This window comes from Drosophila kikkawai, chromosome X (genome assembly GCF_030179895.1).
Source record: "Drosophila kikkawai strain 14028-0561.14 chromosome X, DkikHiC1v2, whole genome shotgun sequence".
NCBI classification, from domain to species: Eukaryota; Metazoa; Arthropoda; class Insecta; order Diptera; family Drosophilidae; genus Drosophila; species Drosophila kikkawai.
The window spans coordinates 22,387,562-22,405,711 of NC_091733.1; the positions used below are offsets into that span (position 1 = coordinate 22,387,562).

Below are 18,150 nucleotides of genomic sequence, written 5' to 3' on the forward strand. Positions count from 1 at the left end.
GGTACTGGAACCCAACCAAAAGCCCAATTTCGATGGCTTTGTTTCCGTTTCGGCTTGTTGACATTTCAGGTTGAGTTGTCAGACCCGAAAAGCTAATCCCAATACGGGGATACGGGATACCGGCAGGACCTTAATCCTCGCTACACTCCACTCCACCTCTGCCTTTGTTTGGCTTTCAAATAAAAATCAAAAAATCATTAATTAAATCGCAATTCAGCATGGGTCTTCGTCTCCATCTCCATATCTTGGTTGGTTTTTTTGAGCCTGTTCCTCTTCCTTTTTCCCCTCCTGTGTTGATGTTGACATTTATAATACATCATCCCTGATCGAGCTCATAAATAATTGGGCAATCAGGGGCTGCTCCGTCCATCTTGGCTGTCAATCAGCAATGAAATATTCATCTCCTTGCGATATTATTATTATTGGATTTGACGTTTTGAGTGCTTTATTAGTTATCGTTATCAATTTAAGTGGGGAAATGTATTCAACATAAAAAAAAAAGGTAAATTAAAGCCGAAGATGAATAATTTAGAGTTTCACGAGTGCCTTAAGAAAACTATAAACTGTAAATCAAAGCTAAGAAGCTAAGGCTTCAAGTGTGAATTTAAATATACAAAGGTTCTCTCTTTCTCCTGTCATCCAGGCCAAAGCGTGTCTCCTCTGAAAGGACACTCCTCGAAGGACACAACACATTGCACATTCATTTTGATCTCATTTGGTTCCGTTTCGTTCTGTTCCGTTCCGTTTGGATTGGGTTCGGGGGAAACCGTGCTCTCAATCCCAGGCTTTTACCCGCCAGTTGACATTTTTCCCACATTCCCTGCTCCGCCTCTCCACTTGGCACCGCAATCGGGTTAAGGCCTGCTCCCGCCGGATGCTCCAAGGGGGTGGCTTAGGGGGAGCTGCGAACTGGTAGCTGGTAGCAATCCGCGGCTTAAAAAGAAATCGCGGCCGGACAGAAATGGCCAAGGCAAATTGCAAAACTTTGTCCAGGCCAGCTTTGAATGCCATTAAGTGTGGGAGCCACAGGGCAGCACACACACACATGACACTCAGCCACCGCACAACACACTAACAGAGCCTAGAGCATATAACATAGAGCCTAGAACCCATCTCCTTTTTGTGCTTAAAAAAATAAAAGAATCAGACCGCTTGCCACCTCAGAAAGAAATGCAAGAGAAGAAGAGCCGGCCAGGATTAGGCTGGCCATTACCTTAGATGTGTACTATTATAAAGAACTATTATAAAGATAATTTAATTAATTTTTATAATTATTATAAAATATATTTTTTATTTATTTAAAATCTAAAATATAAAGGAAATATGTGAGGCCAAAGAAAGCACTTAGAAAATGTTGTTCTAGGTACTGGGAAATTTGTAAACCTTTCCTATTGGCCTCTAAAAATGATTGAATCTATAATTATAGGATTGGATTATTTAGAATTTAAATCTTAATCTTTAATCTTGAATCTTCTAGAACTTAAAATATACCATTTATTAGTAAGATTTTTAACAGAAATTCTATTTTTTTAATAAAGTGGTGAACTCCGTGTTATGCATTATAATATTACATAGTTTTCTCAAAAAGCTTGAGACACATAAATTTAATATGTGAATACTAGAAATATATTACGTTGGCCAACCTGACGTATGCGTAATATTTGTTGAATTATCCAGGAAAGTTATAATTTGTTGGTCTGCTCAAAAAATGTAAACATTTTGGCTAATTAAGTTGAGGTTGGTTTATTTTCAGAGAGAGAAAGAGAGATTAGTTTGGGGGAAAATTAGTTTAGAGAGGGGAGTTAGTTTAGGGAAAAAGGTTCTCCCTAATGCCCGTGCATAAATGCTGAGGTTGCGCTCCTCGCTCGTCCATCGTCGATCGCTCTTCGTCCTTCCTCCGTGTATTATATTTTTCCAACTACTAACAGGCCATATGCAGAGCGTAACGAGATAGCCGTTCGCCCCCACAGGAGGAGGAGCACCCCACCCACTCCTCCTCCTTTTAGTCACGGCAACTGTTGACACTACAAAGTAGGAAACGCTGTTGTTGCTATTGCCAGTGTCCTTGCCTGCTGGCTGGTGTCGTAAAAAGCGCTCTCAACGTTCGTGCTTTATATGTACATATATATATATATACATAAATATATATATACATAAATATGCATTTCCCATTTGCCAGCAGCCAGCAACCATCCAGCCATGGCATGCGAATATTTTTATACATATTCATTGGCTTGGCCATGTCCATGTCAATGTGGGTTAGTGTGCTCTTGCTCCTGCTCCTCTGGCTCTTGCCCAGCCTCAGGCTCAGGCTTCATTCAACCTCCTGCTGTTCCTGCCCCTCCTTCTGTCTGGCACCTGCTACATGCAACTCCAGGCCAAAGCTGACATGCATACCACATTTGCATAGCCAGCTGTAATCCCAGTCCTCCAATGGCAGACCCCATATAATGTCAATAAAAAGTAACAGTCGCGGATTTCAACGAGTAAGCAGATGTGTACCTTTGGATGTCATTTAAAAATCTCAGCATTTTAACAAATAGTATATAAGCTTAAAGAAGGCTTAGACTTGTTGATAATAATTATAAATCATTAAGATCTAATTTGGCACTAATAAAATCACCTGAAAGTAAAAGAAACACAACACAAAGCAAGTCAAATGGCAAACAGCAAATAAATAGTAAAACAACCAGTCAGCCTTAATGGGCAGGGCGGCGATGGGTTGTGGAAATGGTAGGGGGTGGATATGTGGATGGGAATTGGGTGGGTATGGGTTGGTTGTGGGTGGTCATGGGTTGGGAATGGAATGCCCACCAGCAGGTCGATGCCAGTTACAGTTACCCGATGCGATGCCATGTCCGTGTTTGTGTCCGTTTCGTCCATATGCATGTCCGGGAGTCCCTTTGTCCGTGTCCGTGTCCGTGTCCGTATCCATGTCTGTATCGCTGCCATGCGATGCCAGCGCGTGGTTTACACATGTTACCTGCTTACCTGAGGACTCCCATTCGAACTCGTACTGCGAGTTTTGAGCTGGCAACAAATTTAGCAATAACAACCGCCATTAGTGGGATGGTGATGGGAGAAGTCCTAGGTACTTAGCTGAAAGTAGTTGTCTACATTTGGGTACCTATGTTTTGGGTGTTTTAGTGTACCATATATTTTTTTGGGAGTGCCTTTCGTGCAAATTGTCTTGCAACTTTCTATCTTGGGTTTCTTAACCAGGAGTACATTTTGTGCAACTTGCCTTGTACCTTTAAAAATAATTTAACTTGTGCTTATCTTATCTGTTATCTTCTGACATTTACAGTGCAGCTAATTTTTTCTAAGTTAATGTTACTTTTACTTTGTCTAATTCATTCTCTAAATGTTATACCTTTTTTTACACATCTACCTTTTACCCTTCCTGAGTACCCTTTGCAGGACTTGAAATGTACCTTTTCAAGTATAAATAAGTACCTTACCTGTCACTGCCAACTCTAACTAGAGCAGCTCACAAAGCGAGTGGGCGGGTTGCAGCCAATAAAACGATTTTGATTATGAATGACAACATTTGAAATGTTCCAATTACGCTCAAATATTTTGATAAACTTCCACGGCAAAATCCCAATAGACTGACGGAACTGAGGACTGAGTCGAATGACTGACTTTCGTTGGCCATTTCGCAGACAATTGTGAAGGGAAAATAATGGTGAAGTGGTGTAAAAAATCCATACTTTCCTTTAAAAATTTAAATCGCTTTAATGCAGAACTTTGATTGCGTTAAATGTAAATAAAAGCGTGAAGAGCGATGATTTGATTGTTCAGATTGATGTGTGTATATAGCCAGGGATTTTATAATACTTACTGATGAGCGGACTATGGATAGACTGGTTATGATATGAATGGTAATAAATTATACATAAACTATTCTTAAGAAAAATGGTTCTGAAACTAAGTAAATTTTTACTTACCCTTATAGTAGCTCAATTTTAGGTAAGGAATAGTATGAGTGTTTATATTTAATTTATGATATAATATATTGATTTTTGTGTAATCTAATAATTAATTTTGAAATTTATTATACTTTCAGCGGACAGCTCATTCCTTTTGGCCAACGCACAAATTGTCGATTTCCCGATCGTCTACTGCAATGAGTCCTTCTGCAAGATCAGCGGCTATAACCGGGCCGAGGTCATGCAGAAGTCGTGCAGGTATGTGTACGTATTGCCGATTTTTTCTCACTCCAAAACTATTCTAGCTGTCCTCGCTGTTGTTGATGTTGTTATTCTTGGTGTTTTTTTAATTGATTGTGTGTGTGTGTGTTTCTTTTAATTGATTTCCAATTCGGTGGTCTCGATGTCAAGGCTTTTCTTTTGCCACTCCTCGGTTTGTTAAAAGCCAAGAGTGTGTACATTTGTCACTGTCAGTGTTTCAGCCACTGTAACTGTCACTGCTGTGGTTGTACTGTGTCTTTTTTCTGTCTCTTTGATTTAATTTAGTTTTAATTTTAATTTTAATTGGCTTTACACTCTTTCTGTGACTCCTCTCCCTGTGATTAATTAAATGTGAATCGTGGAGCTTGTGAAAACTAGTTCTTTTCTTTTTTTATTTAACATAAATTTAAGAACCTTGCCGTAAAGGTTTCCTTACGTTTATCCTACTACATTTTCCCCTACATATCGACGCATTTTCGCGAAAGTATCGTATGTCGCTTTTTTTCGAAATTGAGATTTTAATGCAAAATTGTTAGTCACCTAATGTCTCACTACCCTATGAAATATTATAACTGAAACCCCTATAGTTCCGATAAAAATTCAGTTTCAATTTTGTCTTTTCTATAGTGCTTCCTAAGAGATAAAAGCACAAAAAAGCTTCTCCTGTAAAATTGGATTTATCGACATACGATACTTTCGCGAAAATGCGTCGATATGTTCTATTTTTTTAGATTTTAAATTATTTGTGTTAAATTATATCCAGTTTAATGCATTTTTTAGGACTTTTGTTTTGCACTTTATTGTTAAAATTAAGATGGAGGGTAGTCTTTAAAGTATATAAATCTTATTTCATAATTATTGGTTTCTTTTAATTTCCTATCAATTCTTGTTTTAAAATCCTTTTTATGTCTTCTCAGGTTTCCATAGACTTCTAACAAATTTTCATTTAATTTTTGGCCACCTTAAAGTTGCATGCTCATTTCTTAGGCAAATATTAGCTTTAGAGCAGTGCTTTTTCAAACGATAAGCTACCTAATCGCACAGGTAACACAGGTGGGCGGCAAGAGAGGGAGAATGAGAATGAGAATGAGAACGAGAGCCAGGACTTTTTCCTTGGGGAGCGGTGCTTTGGCAGCTAAGAGGATTTTACGAGATTGCCGGAGATTTCTGCTGGTCACTAGCCTCTCTCTCTAGCTTCCTCTTTCTCTTTCTCTTCCACTCCCTCTCGCCCATCGTTGCCATTAACAGCTGTTCACGCACCTGACCCGCCGCCATTTTGCCGTGTTTATCTGCTTAACGGCTTATCCGCAGCTGCTTACGCCATTACAGCCATTGGAATGTGGAGTTCATTTATTGTTCACTCTCTTCACCTCTTGTAATTTTTCCCCCTCTTCTTTTTCCAATTAATTTGCACACTCTTTGTTTTGCTTTGTTGTTGTTTCTGCGCCATTAAAAAACCATTGTCGAACTTAATGCATTTTGCTGCTCAGCGAACTTAATGCAAATGGACGGACCTTCCGCTTTCCGTTCCCGCATAATGAGTGGGGGGAAAACGCCACAAAGTATGCTGCGCACAATGGAGATATATGTATGTATGATTGGGCCAAAGATAAGGGCAATTATCCACCCTTATTTATAACTTTTGGAGGTTTTAAGGAAAATATCGTTCGATTCTTACATTTATTTATTTAGAGCTTAAAAAATCTTGATAAAACTTTAAGGCAACTGGAACAAATGTTCCCACAAATCCCATGTGAGCCCAGGCATGTCCTCAGCAGATCCTGAAGAAAGTTTAGTCCTAAACGCGATTCATTTTATACGCCGGAATTTGAATCTTGCCAGCGTTTAGCCCCATTTCATTGTCAATAATCTAATTAGTGTAGAACACTTTTCTTTGCTGAACTGACCGCGAGACCAAGAAGAAGTACTAGCTCTGCGGCAAAGTGGCGACATCCATGATCACGGTGCCTGGCCACCTGATCACGGTGCCTGGCCACCACAACAAAGACTAGTTGACGACCGTCCTGCAGACTTTAAGCAGACTTAGCTAACTTTATCAAGTCTTGGTCCCGAAAGGGAGGGGAAATAATTTGGCTTGGCGTGTATCCGTATGACATCCTTGGTGGCTTGGTGGATTAATATAGGAAGCTTTATGAGAAAAGAGATATAGAAATGAAATAGAAGAAATACTTCATGGAGTATTGAAATAACTTACCGATGGTTAGTTCCAGCCCAGGAAAAAATTACTAGCTTGTCCACGAATATATGTTTTTGTGAGATCAAGATGTAGTCCATTATTTCCAATACAAATGGGTTGTGCCTAGTATAATACATACATATCAATGCAGAGTTTAGTCAATGATAGGGCAAAGCTCACAATTTGAAAGATTCTTGAAGAGTTTCTTAAAATAAATAAAATAATAAATATTTTTATATATAACTTTCAAGGATAAGTCTAAATATATATAATATCCTACTAAGCAAAGTACAAACTGAACTCACCCATAGCTTGGCAAGGCTTTAGAGACCTTTGGTAATCCTGATGACCATTTATTCTCTTCACCTAATGTGTGTGGTCAAAATAAACCTTTAATTAACGAATTAATTAAAAATAAAATAAATAAATTAGCAAATATGGATATACCTATCTTGAAGCATTGAACATAGCTGCTTCTGGTTTTCCTGGGCTTGGGCGTTGTCCAATTTTTTTGTTATATTTATTATATTTCATATATATATTTATTATTTTATATACATTTTATGTTATATATATTTTTCACAAAACAAGTACCAGTGGATGACTTGCGCTGAAAGCAACCCACTGGCTTTGTGTCGATGGCCATCAAGGTAGTCATTCGTACATACCCCAAACTAATGGAAGGTCCGTTTCGATTCGAAAAGATATTATATATACATATATATTTATATATATTGATTTGCTAGGAAGCAGATCAGTCGTTGCCTGGCATTTGCTGTGCTGACCAATCGGAAAAATATTCGCTATTCTTGTCAGATGGCGCTTTCTGGCACAGAGACCACGGATGTCGCCACACTGCCGCAGTTTTAGTAGTTCTTCTTGGGCCCGCGGCCATTCTGCAAAGAATAGTGTCCTTCAGCAGCCAGATCATTCACTATAACACGAGGTTTAACGCGGACAAACTTGAGATTTTGGCGTATAAGATGTGTCGCCTATAATGGAGCTGGATTTTCCGTATGCCGCGAGGTTCAATTGTTTTTTGTCATCAGGATTTGTTAATCAGTTGTGTTCATAATTCCACGGTGATGTTGCTCCTTGCCAGGTTAGCAAGGTTAAAACTGAAAACATTAGTTTGCAATTTGTTATAATGTAATTCTCTTACTAAATTATGACAATTGATATTGACAGAGGTGAAGATGTTTTCTTTTATGACAAGGAATTAATTTGACAGACAGAATGCATTTTTTTTCTTCTATTTTTATAATCAGAAGTTCGCTTTTCGCTTCATTGTCATTATATATATACATATTTTTTTTTTATAAAATAATATGGGGTATAAATGACAGGAAATTAGTACAAATAAAAAACACTTGTAAGCAAAGGAGGAAAACCTGAAGTGCAGCTTGTCCTTTTTCTTAATATTGTCCAAGACACAAATTGGAAATATTAATATTTTTTTAATGAACTGCAACATTTTGTATGTTTTAATGAATTAAAGAGCAAATAACACTTACCAGGTGAGGTTCAAGGCGGCGATTAGCACTCGCGTTTCACTAAAAATTTAGAATATTCCGTTTTTTTTTCCATACCTTTTTATTCACTTTTTAATTTGCACTGAAACTTTTCTTCTATTTTTACTTATTTCATAAACAGCTGCTTTAGACGAACACGGGAGACTGAATGAAAAACCCAAAACGAACGAAAGACCTTTTGTCAAAAACCTAGAGATGAGACTCCATTCATTTCGATAAGGCCTACTAGGATTATTATTATCTGTTTTTTTTTTTTTTTTTACAAATATACTGACATAATTATATAATGTTTATGTTAAATTTAACAATTGGAAATGGAAAATAATAATAATTATTATTAATAGATCCTGGCAGGGCTGTAAATTATTTCTATTATCTATATGTTCCATTTTCATTGGGTCGCATTTAAGGCTGTCAACAATTTGGCATAATGGAATGGAACAACGTGAAGCTTGATCTTACAAGATAATCATTTTTTTACGGGAAAACAATTATTTATTTTATAAATACATAATTTAATAGTCATCATCGCAATATACCTTGGATAATAACTAAAAGAGTTCATTTTTATAGCGAAAATTTATTTAATTTACTCCGTTTCTCCCCCCCCCCCCCCATTTTCTGTTCTGCGTTTGCAATTCCATTCACCGTTACTCTGTTTCACTGTTTCAAATTGCCTTCCGGTCCTGACCAAATAAATATTCTATGCAAACCTTTGGTGAATTGATGGCGAAAGAGACGGCTGATAGATGGGCGAGTGAGCAAGAGCATCTGCACAAGTGTTAACTGCATTTGTTTGCCTTAATTTGGCTAGAACTCTGCCTCCTCCTCCTCCTCCCTTCCGCTCCCACCGGCTGCCTCATAAATCAACAAGCGGCGACCCAGAGGCCAGCGTATCCAATGATTCTCCCGAGAATTGTTTGTAATTTGCAGGCCGAAAAAACAGTGCTGGAAGCTGCAAAAAAAAAGAGAGAGAAAAAAAGGAGGAAGGCACTCCATTTTACCATGGAGCAGCCACCCCGAAAGCCACCACGACTCACCTGCAGCATCAGTGGGCAATTCCCTAGCCGAAGAAATACAAGTTTTTAATGCCAATCTGCCGTTTAGCTAGCGATGTGCCCTGCTCTTCTGGGCCATCACACCACCACAGGAGGCGTCAAAGGGGAGAGCCTAAAAATTATGAAACATTTCAATTTACTTTAACATCAACATGTCCAAGCATGTATGAGCCTCTTGAAAATAAGTTAGAATGCTGTGACATCAATTAAAAATGGTAATATATGTTTTTCCTATGAGTCCTCCCCTAAAAAGCATCCTATACATTTGTATATCTATATCTGTTTTAGCGTAAACCCCTTCTAAAACTACTTTTTCGCGATCCGCCCCTGGCCTCTGTAGCCATCTCCCTCGCCGAGTTAGAGAGTGAGGGCACTACACATTTGCCTCTTTCATCCGCTCAATCATCCGTGTTGGTGTGACCCACTTTGTTGTTGCCTTTGTCCCTGTCTCTGTCGCTGTCGTAGTCTTTGTTTTTGTTTGCTTCTTTTATTTCTTTTTCTTTTTTTTTGTGTGCCCTCCGTTTTTGCTGTGGTCGCGTGAGAAGCGAATAGGGAATATATAGGAGAAAAAGAGGAATGATGGCCAAAGGCAGCAGGAAAACAGTGACCAGCAAAAAGTAGCAGAAAAAAAACGGAATTGGTTAAAGGGAAAATGGTTAGGGAAATGGAAAAGTGGGAGGGTAAAAAGCAGTCAAGGAATCGCTTTATTTTCGATCGAAAATCACTTTTCATATTCCTTAACTTATTATCAGCAAAAGGAAAAACTTTAAGACGACTTTGCTTTTAGGCAATCGGTTTTATATTTCTTGAATTCTCAAAAAATAACGTATACATAATATTACATTTTAATTGGTTTCAAATGTTGCGTATACGCCTAGGTCAACGTATTTGTTCCTAAAAATTAACTTTATAGATATTAGATATGTATAGATGTATAGATATTATTAGCAGTCGAAAGTACTCGTAATGTGAATTTTTAAAAATATTGTACAAAAAGTAATGCTGTGTAAACTTAATGTCATAGTTTTGGTTAATTTCAAATATTTCGTATACGCCTAGTTAAACGTTTATATTCCTAAGACTAACATCAAGTAATTCTTAACAGGAGAATCGAATCTTCTCTTATGGAAAAATTGTTTGTTCACTTTTAAAAATTCTCCATAATTACGTATACGTATTATTACAAATTGGATTGATTTTAAATATTACGTATACGCCTAGTTAAACATAAAATGTAACATTATCCTTGTTTCTTATAATGAGAAGATAAAATATTTATTTTGAGCCCAAACAAAGTATACATAAAATACTTACTTACATTTTTTTCAAAAATTATATTACGCATACGTAATGTTACAATTGCGTTTGGTTTCAAATATTGCGTATACGCGTATATGGTACTTATTTGTTCATTAAAACTAGCAATATCTTTCTTTTCTTTGGGTAAACGTTGCTCTTGATATTAGACCTTTTTCTTGGTGAAGTAGGCCTTGAAAGATATTGTTTCATTTGACAAATATTTATACTACATACATATACACACGAGATAACAAGAATTGAAGCCACAAACTCCGTATTAGGTTCCCAACTAGCTGAAATCCCCCACCCCTCCCCCTTAAACCAGCTCTAGCTTTAGGAATATGTGCACATCCTTCGAGTGGTGTTTCCCTTGGACCCTGTGAAACTTAATAGAATTTCGAGTGCTTCCTGAGAGTGCTCACACTGTGAGCGCATAAACACTTTGTGCATCCATATCTACATATGTATGTATGTACAGCTTACATACATATATCCAGGACCTGCTTTTTGTGTTGTTTGCTTTGTAACCCAATTTCGTTTTTTGTTCCCCGGCGAGCACACGCACACACACATAACCACGCTGCCCGTGACGTCGCCGATTCGCTGGAGCATACATAGTTTGTTGAACTTTTGTGTGAGGGCAGGAATAAAGCAAAACAACAGAAATTAACCACTGCCCTTCGCCTTCTCGTCCTGGTCCTGGTCCTGCTTTTGCTCCTGCTCCTGCTCCTGCTCCTGCTTCTCCCCTCGTGTATCCTTCGTTTTCGTTTTCGTTCTCGTTTCACACTGCTGACGTCATCGCGCCTAGCCTGCAAGTATGCAACACTTTTTTGTTGTTGCTTTTCGCTTGCCACTGCAACTTGCCCCGATTCGAAAATTTCCACCGCCTCTTTTTCGACTTTTCCAAGTAATTTGCCCCTTGGCCCGCCCGAAAAGTTTTCCCTGCTGCTGTATTTTTTTTTTGTTATTTTTAAACCAAAATTGAATTATTCAATTATTAAATATTCATAAGTTTGCCTTTCGAAAATATATACTATATATAAGGGCATACCCACAAGTGAAATGCTGGTTATATGTATATGAATTAATTGAATTGAAAAATAATACACAGGCAGGCGGTGACTATTTCACGCTGTGCGATGAGAGTTTTTCCGCACACACAAATATCAAATATCAAAAAAATATAACAGCAAGGGGGCCCTAGTTTCGGAATTCCCGGTAAAGCCAAGCATTGGTATGCAACGTGCATCATATATATATATATATATCATACATATATTCACAACTAAAACTGTCTGGCCCTGGCCGCAAATGAAATTCATTTAAAAGGAATTTTAATGTCATTTTAAGGGAATAAACATATAAATTTAAACATTAAAAATGCAGTTATAAGAGTATAAAATGTTATGTGAATATTTTATGTGATATATAGCATAAATGGGTTGCGTATTTACTAGCTGAATAAGAGAAGTTCCATAAATCCAGAGAAAGAGCCTGTTTTATTGACAAAAATAACATGCTTAATAATATAACGTAAAGTGTGATATATCGTAATTTTAAATATATCAATAATATATCAGTAATATTTCGACATTCACTTTAAATACAGTATCAATATATCGCTATTTTCTGTCTTCCCAAGGTAAATTTGGTTTTAAAATGTAGAATTCCTAAAGAGTAATTATTTAATTTATTCAAATGCGAATTATTTTGTTTTACTAGTATATGTTTTTTTGTAAAAACCATGGCAAATACGCCCTAAAAATGTAAAATTCGAAAAATCTCACACGTGTGCACATATATGGTAATTCCCAACTGGTTCTAAGCGACGGCTGTTGGCCAACTCTTTGAGGTTTTTTCTTCCTTTTGTGCAAGTGTACTTACAGGAATTAAGAATTAGGAATTGTAGATTTGTTTGCGGATCGGTGGAAGCCGGAAAGCTTATGGTATACTCTCACAGGGCACAGAGCTCTTACAGATGTAGCAAGTGTCTAGTGTTCATAGTTACTTTCCTTGTGGATTTGTTTGTGCTATTACATAGTTACTTACCCTAAAAATTAGTTAGTTAGTTACTTTTAAATTTAAAATTTTAGGTAAAAACTTGTATTAGTATCGTTTAATGGTTATCAATGGTTATTATGAAAAATATCAACTAGGTATAGGTATGTATATGTCGGAGATTACCCTGAAATGTCAGTTGTAATTACTATTTGTAAGTCTCCAAGTGTATCGAATATGGAAATAAAGGAAGAGTAAAATAAGTAACAACGAGAGAATAGGAAGAGAACTTATTAAGAAAGAGCGTGGTGGGGAAAAAGAGAGTATTCCCTACCGAGTGTGGCGCAATGACGAGTAGAGAAGGACGAGAAAGTAGAGAAAGGGAAAAGTGCAAGTCAGTTCGAGCGAGACTGTGAAGGAAAGCGGACGAACTACTTAGTCATTGCGACTCACTGCGCTTAGAAAAGAAAAGGAAACTACCATGGCCGATAACATTGACCCCCCATCCCTGACATCAGAAGTGGGATCACCACCCCTACAAGACAACCCGGATAATGGCTGGCGCACACTTCTGGAAGCGCAAAGCAAAGTGATTGCAGAACTTTTGAAAGCTGCACAGTCCACGTCGACGCCTGGCGCACGTGCCTTTTCTGCAGTGCTACCATCTTTCGACCCTGAAGCTGCCGACGCAGACGCAGCAGCATGGTGCAAAACGGCGAACCTGATTTTATCTGAACATCCGCAAGAAGGTGCATCCTTGGTAATGACGCTCAGCAAGTCGCTTCACGGTAGCGCATCGCAGTGGCTGTCGCAAATTTGCTACCCTGGGATGAGCTGGACACAATTTAAGGAATTGTTCATGGAACGCTACGAAGGCAACGAGACGCCTGCAGCATTGTTGCTAGACATGCTGAAGGGAAGCCCAAATCCTGAAGAATGCCTCTCCGTGTACTCCAGCCGGTTGGTTACATCACTCTTGACCAAGTGGAAAGGAATGACGCACGAAGAAATTGCTGTATCGTTGGTCCTAGCTCATACATCCCAAATTGATTCCAGACTGCAGAGATTAGTGTTTACAACAAATCTAAAAACACGTGCGGAGCTACAACAACAACTGAAAGCTCATACGTTCGCAAAAAAATCTGAATACTCTGGAGTGGAGCAAGGCCCGGAAAAGAAGAGGTTCAAGACGCAAACGCCGATAAAATGCCATAGTTGTGGAAAACTTGGACACAAAGCAATGGAGTGCCGCAAGAGAAAAGCAGAGGAAAGAAATGAGACGAGAACAGCCCTTAGCAACAGCAGACAAGCCGTGAGATGTTATAGGTGTGGCAACATTGGTCACATTGCATCAGTGTGTACTAAGGGGACAGCAACAGCGAATATAAACATCGAGAAGAGAGTGGACATGTGTGCGGTACTTCAGCCTAAGGAAACTGCAATACAATCTGGTGAGCGGTTTCCATTTTTCTTCGATTCGGGTTCCGAATGCTCGTTGGTGAAAGAAAGCATCAGCGAGAACCTTGCCGGAAAGAGATTCCATAATCTGGTAGTGTTGAGAGGCATAGGTGACAATGTTGTCAAAAGCAATAAGCAAATTCTGTCCACCGTACAAATTTCAGGATTTAAATTTGAATTGTTGTTTCACGTAGTTGATGAAAATTGCCTTAAATATGACATGATATTTGGACAAGATATTTTTCAACGTGGTTTTGGAGTTACTTTACAAAGTAACAAATTCGATATTTATAGAACTCAAACTGTAAATAAATAAAACATAAATAAAACGGTTCAGAGACGATGTATCGCTTTAGTGAGAACGAGAAGCTAATAGTAAGGGAGAAAATTCAGCAAATGTTGGAAGCAAAATTAATAAGACCTAGTTGTTCTCCTTTCGCTTGCCCAATGTTAATGGTTACAAAAAAACTATAAATAAAAAAAAAAAAAAGGATGGTAGTGAGAGATTGTGCATTGATTATAAAGAACTACACACAAATACAGTATCTGATAGATGTCCCTTGCCATTGATTTCAGATTCGATAGAAAGAACTGCGTTTGTGACCACGGAGGGTCAATATGAATCTTTAGCAGTGCAGCTTGAACTGAAGAATGCGTCTCCTATATTTATGATGAAATTGTTAAAGCATTTGGGGTTTAGCATAATTGTTTGCGATGGTTTGCATGGATGACGTGTTGGTCATGGCAGGCTCGGAAGATTAGGCTTCCCGAGGACTGAAAATTGTATTATATGTTGACTGTACCAGGGTTTTCATTTAACGTTGCCAAATATGGGTTTCTCGAACCTACTACGCAGTGTCTGGGCTATGAGCTACGCGGTAGAGAAATCAGACCCAATTCCTAGAAAATTCTTACGTTAAAAATTTGTCCTTTCAATCGGTGTAATTAGGCGTAAGACCATTTATTGAATTGGCGTCTTATTTTTAAAAATTTTTGTCTCGATTTTCTCAAATTGGGAAACCGATTCATTAACTTCAAGTACTTTTACGTGAAATTACGATTTTCAGAAATTACAACGAACGTCTTTTAGTGCTATTACAAGTGAGCCTGTAATCGTTATTTAGTTGACAGGTGTAAGCTCTTGTGGATATGTTTCAATACTAATAATTAATTAATTAATGGAGACCCTTATGTTGGTGCAGTATATTGGTAGAACTATGTGTCTTGTGGAGTCCAAGTAGCTTTCATATGAATTGGAAACATTGGTTGGCGTACTATTATTCTAACATTTTTGGCATTATTTGCTCAGATGAGAGTTCGTAGTCTATACTGACTGCAAATGTAATCATTGCGGAAATAATTGAAATTAAGTGCATCATCGGTGGCCATACTTAAAATCGTATGATTTTAAAATATAGTATGTGGATTTATTTTTGTGTCCAGAATTCACGTGACTGATTTCAGGATTTATTGATATAGTTTATAAACAACTAAAGATAATTGAAATTAAATTGAGTTACAAAGAGGGGTTTTAAAAAAAAATACAGAGAGGTGTGAGGTAGTGTTGTCTGCCAGTAGTGTCCCTTAAATTTTGTTGGTTGATTATTAATCAAAGTTATAAATCCGTTATGTATTTGGGTTAAAAAAAAAAAAAAAAATAGACTCAGCAAGATTTATCAATGTTGTTGGAAATGACTAAGTTTAAAGATTGTTGAAAGTTGTATAATGTGTAAAGCTCTAAAGTAGTCATCTGGCTGGATACCAGGACCGCAGAGGTGATGGCAAGATGCTCTTGGCGGGGTGCAACTTGCGGCGAACTGCACAGTTAGTAGTGCAATCAATGCAAGTCCTTAAGAGATGCCAATCGGACCCATCCTCTGGGCTTGATACCACCACATGACAGAGAAAAGTATAGACAAAGAAAAGTTTAAAGTTGTGTTATGCTGAGCTGTCGGTAAAATGGTGCAAAAGGAAGAGCACTAAGATTAAAGGCAAGATGAATTTAAAATGGAAGAGCTGTTAAGAATGAGAAAGGAAAGAAAAAAAAAGGATAAAGGAATGAAGATGGAAAATTAAGATGAAGAACGGCACCAAACAGAGCTGGATCCGAAGAGGACCCTTTGTCATTATAGAAAAGCTTGATGGTGGCCGATATGTTTTGAGATATTTGTCGAGTAAGCGAAATTTTAAGTAGTTGCCTGCGATGCCTGTTGAGGTAGATGCAGATGAATGCGAGAGATCGCCGACTGAGGCACTCGTAGGTACCATAAAATCAAAGCAAGAGATCTGTATTTTAAGATGGTTGAGGTAGTGCCATACACAGGGACTAAATTTGAATGATTGTGTGAAGCGTCGCTAAGGTGCGGCAAGAGTCCGGTACTGTGGTATGTGTGTGTGGTAGCCAGACGATTGAACTTGAGCAGAAGAGAGCGTGCACTCTAATTGATGTGTTAAGGAATAGCCTGCTAAGTTAATGTCTGATGGATATCCAAACTGTTGGGTTTGTGCGGAAGAGAGCATGTACTCTATGGTCGTGAAAGATTATCCCGCCAAACTAACATTTGAAGACACTGGAAGTGTAAGCGAGAGATCGCCGATTGAGGCACTCGTTGGTGGAATATAAGGCTATGAGGGTCCAGAGAGACCGTGACGCAAAAGGTGCGTGTGAGCGTTGCAAAGTGTGCAGCAAGAGCCTGGCAAGAGTTTGGTACAGTGGTAGCCAGACGATTGAACTTGAGCGGAAGAGAGCGTGTACTCTAAACGGTGTGTTAAGGAATATCCTGCTAAGTTAATGTCTGATGGAATGCAAAATTGATATCCAAACTGTTGGGTTTGTGCGGAAGAGAGCGTGTACTCTATTGTCGTAAAAGATTATCCCGCCAAACCAACGTTTGAAGACACTAGCAGTGTAAGCTAATTGATATTGAAGAGTTATGTAGAGCAGTATGAGTAAAGAAGCTAAGTGATGATTATTGCGAAGTTATGGCAATGAAGGTTGAGGCCAATTTTATGTAGAACTAAGCAACACGAGGTCGTGTTATAGTCAGGAAGGCCGTGTCGGAGATTACCCTGAAATGTCAGTTGTAATTACTATTTGTAAGTCTCCAAGTGTATCGAATATGGAAATAAAGGAAGAGTAAAATAAGTAACAACGAGAGAATAGGAAGAGAACTTATTAAGAAAGAGCGTGGTGGGGAAAAAGAGAGTATTCCCTACCGAGTGTGGCGCAATGACGAGTAGAGAAGGACGAGAAAGTAGAGAAAGGGAAAAGTGCAAGTCAGTTCGAGCGAGACTGTGAAGGAAAGCGGACGAACTACTTAGTCATTGCGACTCACTGCGCTTAGAAAAGAAAAGGAAACTACCATGGCCGATAACATTGACCCCCCATCCCTGACATATATATAGAATGTGTAACTGCCTAGTTATGTTTTAAGTGATTGCGTCCATTAAGATATTTACGAAGTGCCCTGTGACCCAGAAATATGGTTTCTTGCTGAACAAAACAAAAGCTTATTTTGGCCCGAAGGAAGTGCATGGATTCCATTGAGCGGCAGAGCATTAAATTGATATTTGTTTACTATATTTTATTCTGTGGAGCAAGTGAAGCAAGTCGGCATTTTCCGCAGATGCCCTGCCCAGGTGCATCAATCTTGTTTTGTTCAGCATGATTTTTTCCCCGGCATCGAAGGCTTCTGTTTGTTTTTTCCTTCTATTTTTCCGTTGCATTTTCCGTGCCTGTGCCCGTGCCTGTGCCTGTGTCTGTGCCTGTGTGGCATGCAACCGACCTAAAGCTAACCAAGAATAATACCTCGTTTGCTCTCCACCTCTCTCTTTGCATTTCTATATATCTGGCAACCTGGCATGGCATCCTCCTCATCCTTGGAACAACCTGCAGATGCGGCTTCATGTATGGCGAGCTGACAGACAAGGAGACCGTGGGAAGGCTGGAGTACACGCTGGAGAACCAGCAGCAGGATCAGTTTGAGATTTTGCTCTACAAGAAGAACAGTGAGTATCAAACACAAATACACACAGCAAATCCTCCTATTCCCCTTTGACCCCCGCCCGACTCGCTGTGTTAAATTGCCTGTGCCATGGGTCCTCCTAATGGCAAGTAGTTGGTCCTGATACTGCTGCTGTTGCTTTTGCTGAACCCAAATCAACGTCATTTTCCCCCCTTTGCTGCTTGATTACTTACTTGATTTGGCCCCTCTCACCAGGTGGCTCACAGTTGTGGTTAGAGTGGGAGTAGAACTTCCAAAAATCGAAAGCATTTGAGGTTTATAAACCTTGGGTAACTCATTTCATTTTGAATTGCAATTTAAACAAAATAGGGTTTAATTGTTTAGGTATAAATATATATATATATTATATAATTTTGATGGATCACTGATATCTTGACCGCCATAGTGGCT

General features: G+C 38.5%; 1 protein-coding gene and 2 long non-coding RNA genes across 7 annotated transcripts in view; 1 reads left to right on the forward strand and 2 right to left on the reverse strand.

Annotated features, from left to right (window-relative positions):
- The first annotated feature begins 3,918 nt into the window (after positions 1-3,918).
- Positions 3,919-18,150, forward strand: part of eag (ether a go-go) — a 36,868-nt gene continuing 22,636 nt past the window's right edge. Inside the window, exons 1-3 of the mRNA XM_070288572.1 lie at positions 3,919-3,934; positions 4,070-4,196; positions 17,631-17,743. Coding sequence (XP_070144673.1) covers positions 3,919-3,934; positions 4,070-4,196; positions 17,631-17,743 — 256 coding nt within the window. The remainder of the gene's footprint in view (positions 3,935-4,069; positions 4,197-17,630; positions 17,744-18,150) is intronic.
- LOC108084442 (uncharacterized) lies at positions 5,860-8,098 on the reverse strand. 5 transcript variants are annotated; one of them, XR_011445645.1, is made up of 6 exons: positions 7,905-8,098; positions 6,838-7,508; positions 6,696-6,780; positions 6,571-6,595; positions 6,409-6,513; positions 5,860-6,341 (listed from the first exon to the last, which is right to left on the reverse strand). It is a non-coding gene; the product is annotated as an uncharacterized lncRNA (long non-coding RNA). The 5 variants fall into 5 exon arrangements; XR_011445644.1 differs by having other exon boundaries at positions 6,409-6,595; positions 6,696-6,756; XR_001771061.3 differs by having other exon boundaries at positions 6,409-6,595.
- LOC138929284 (uncharacterized) lies at positions 8,769-12,394 on the reverse strand. The gene is made up of 3 exons (XR_011445703.1): positions 12,329-12,394; positions 8,963-9,092; positions 8,769-8,877 (listed from the first exon to the last, which is right to left on the reverse strand). It is a non-coding gene; the product is annotated as an uncharacterized lncRNA (long non-coding RNA).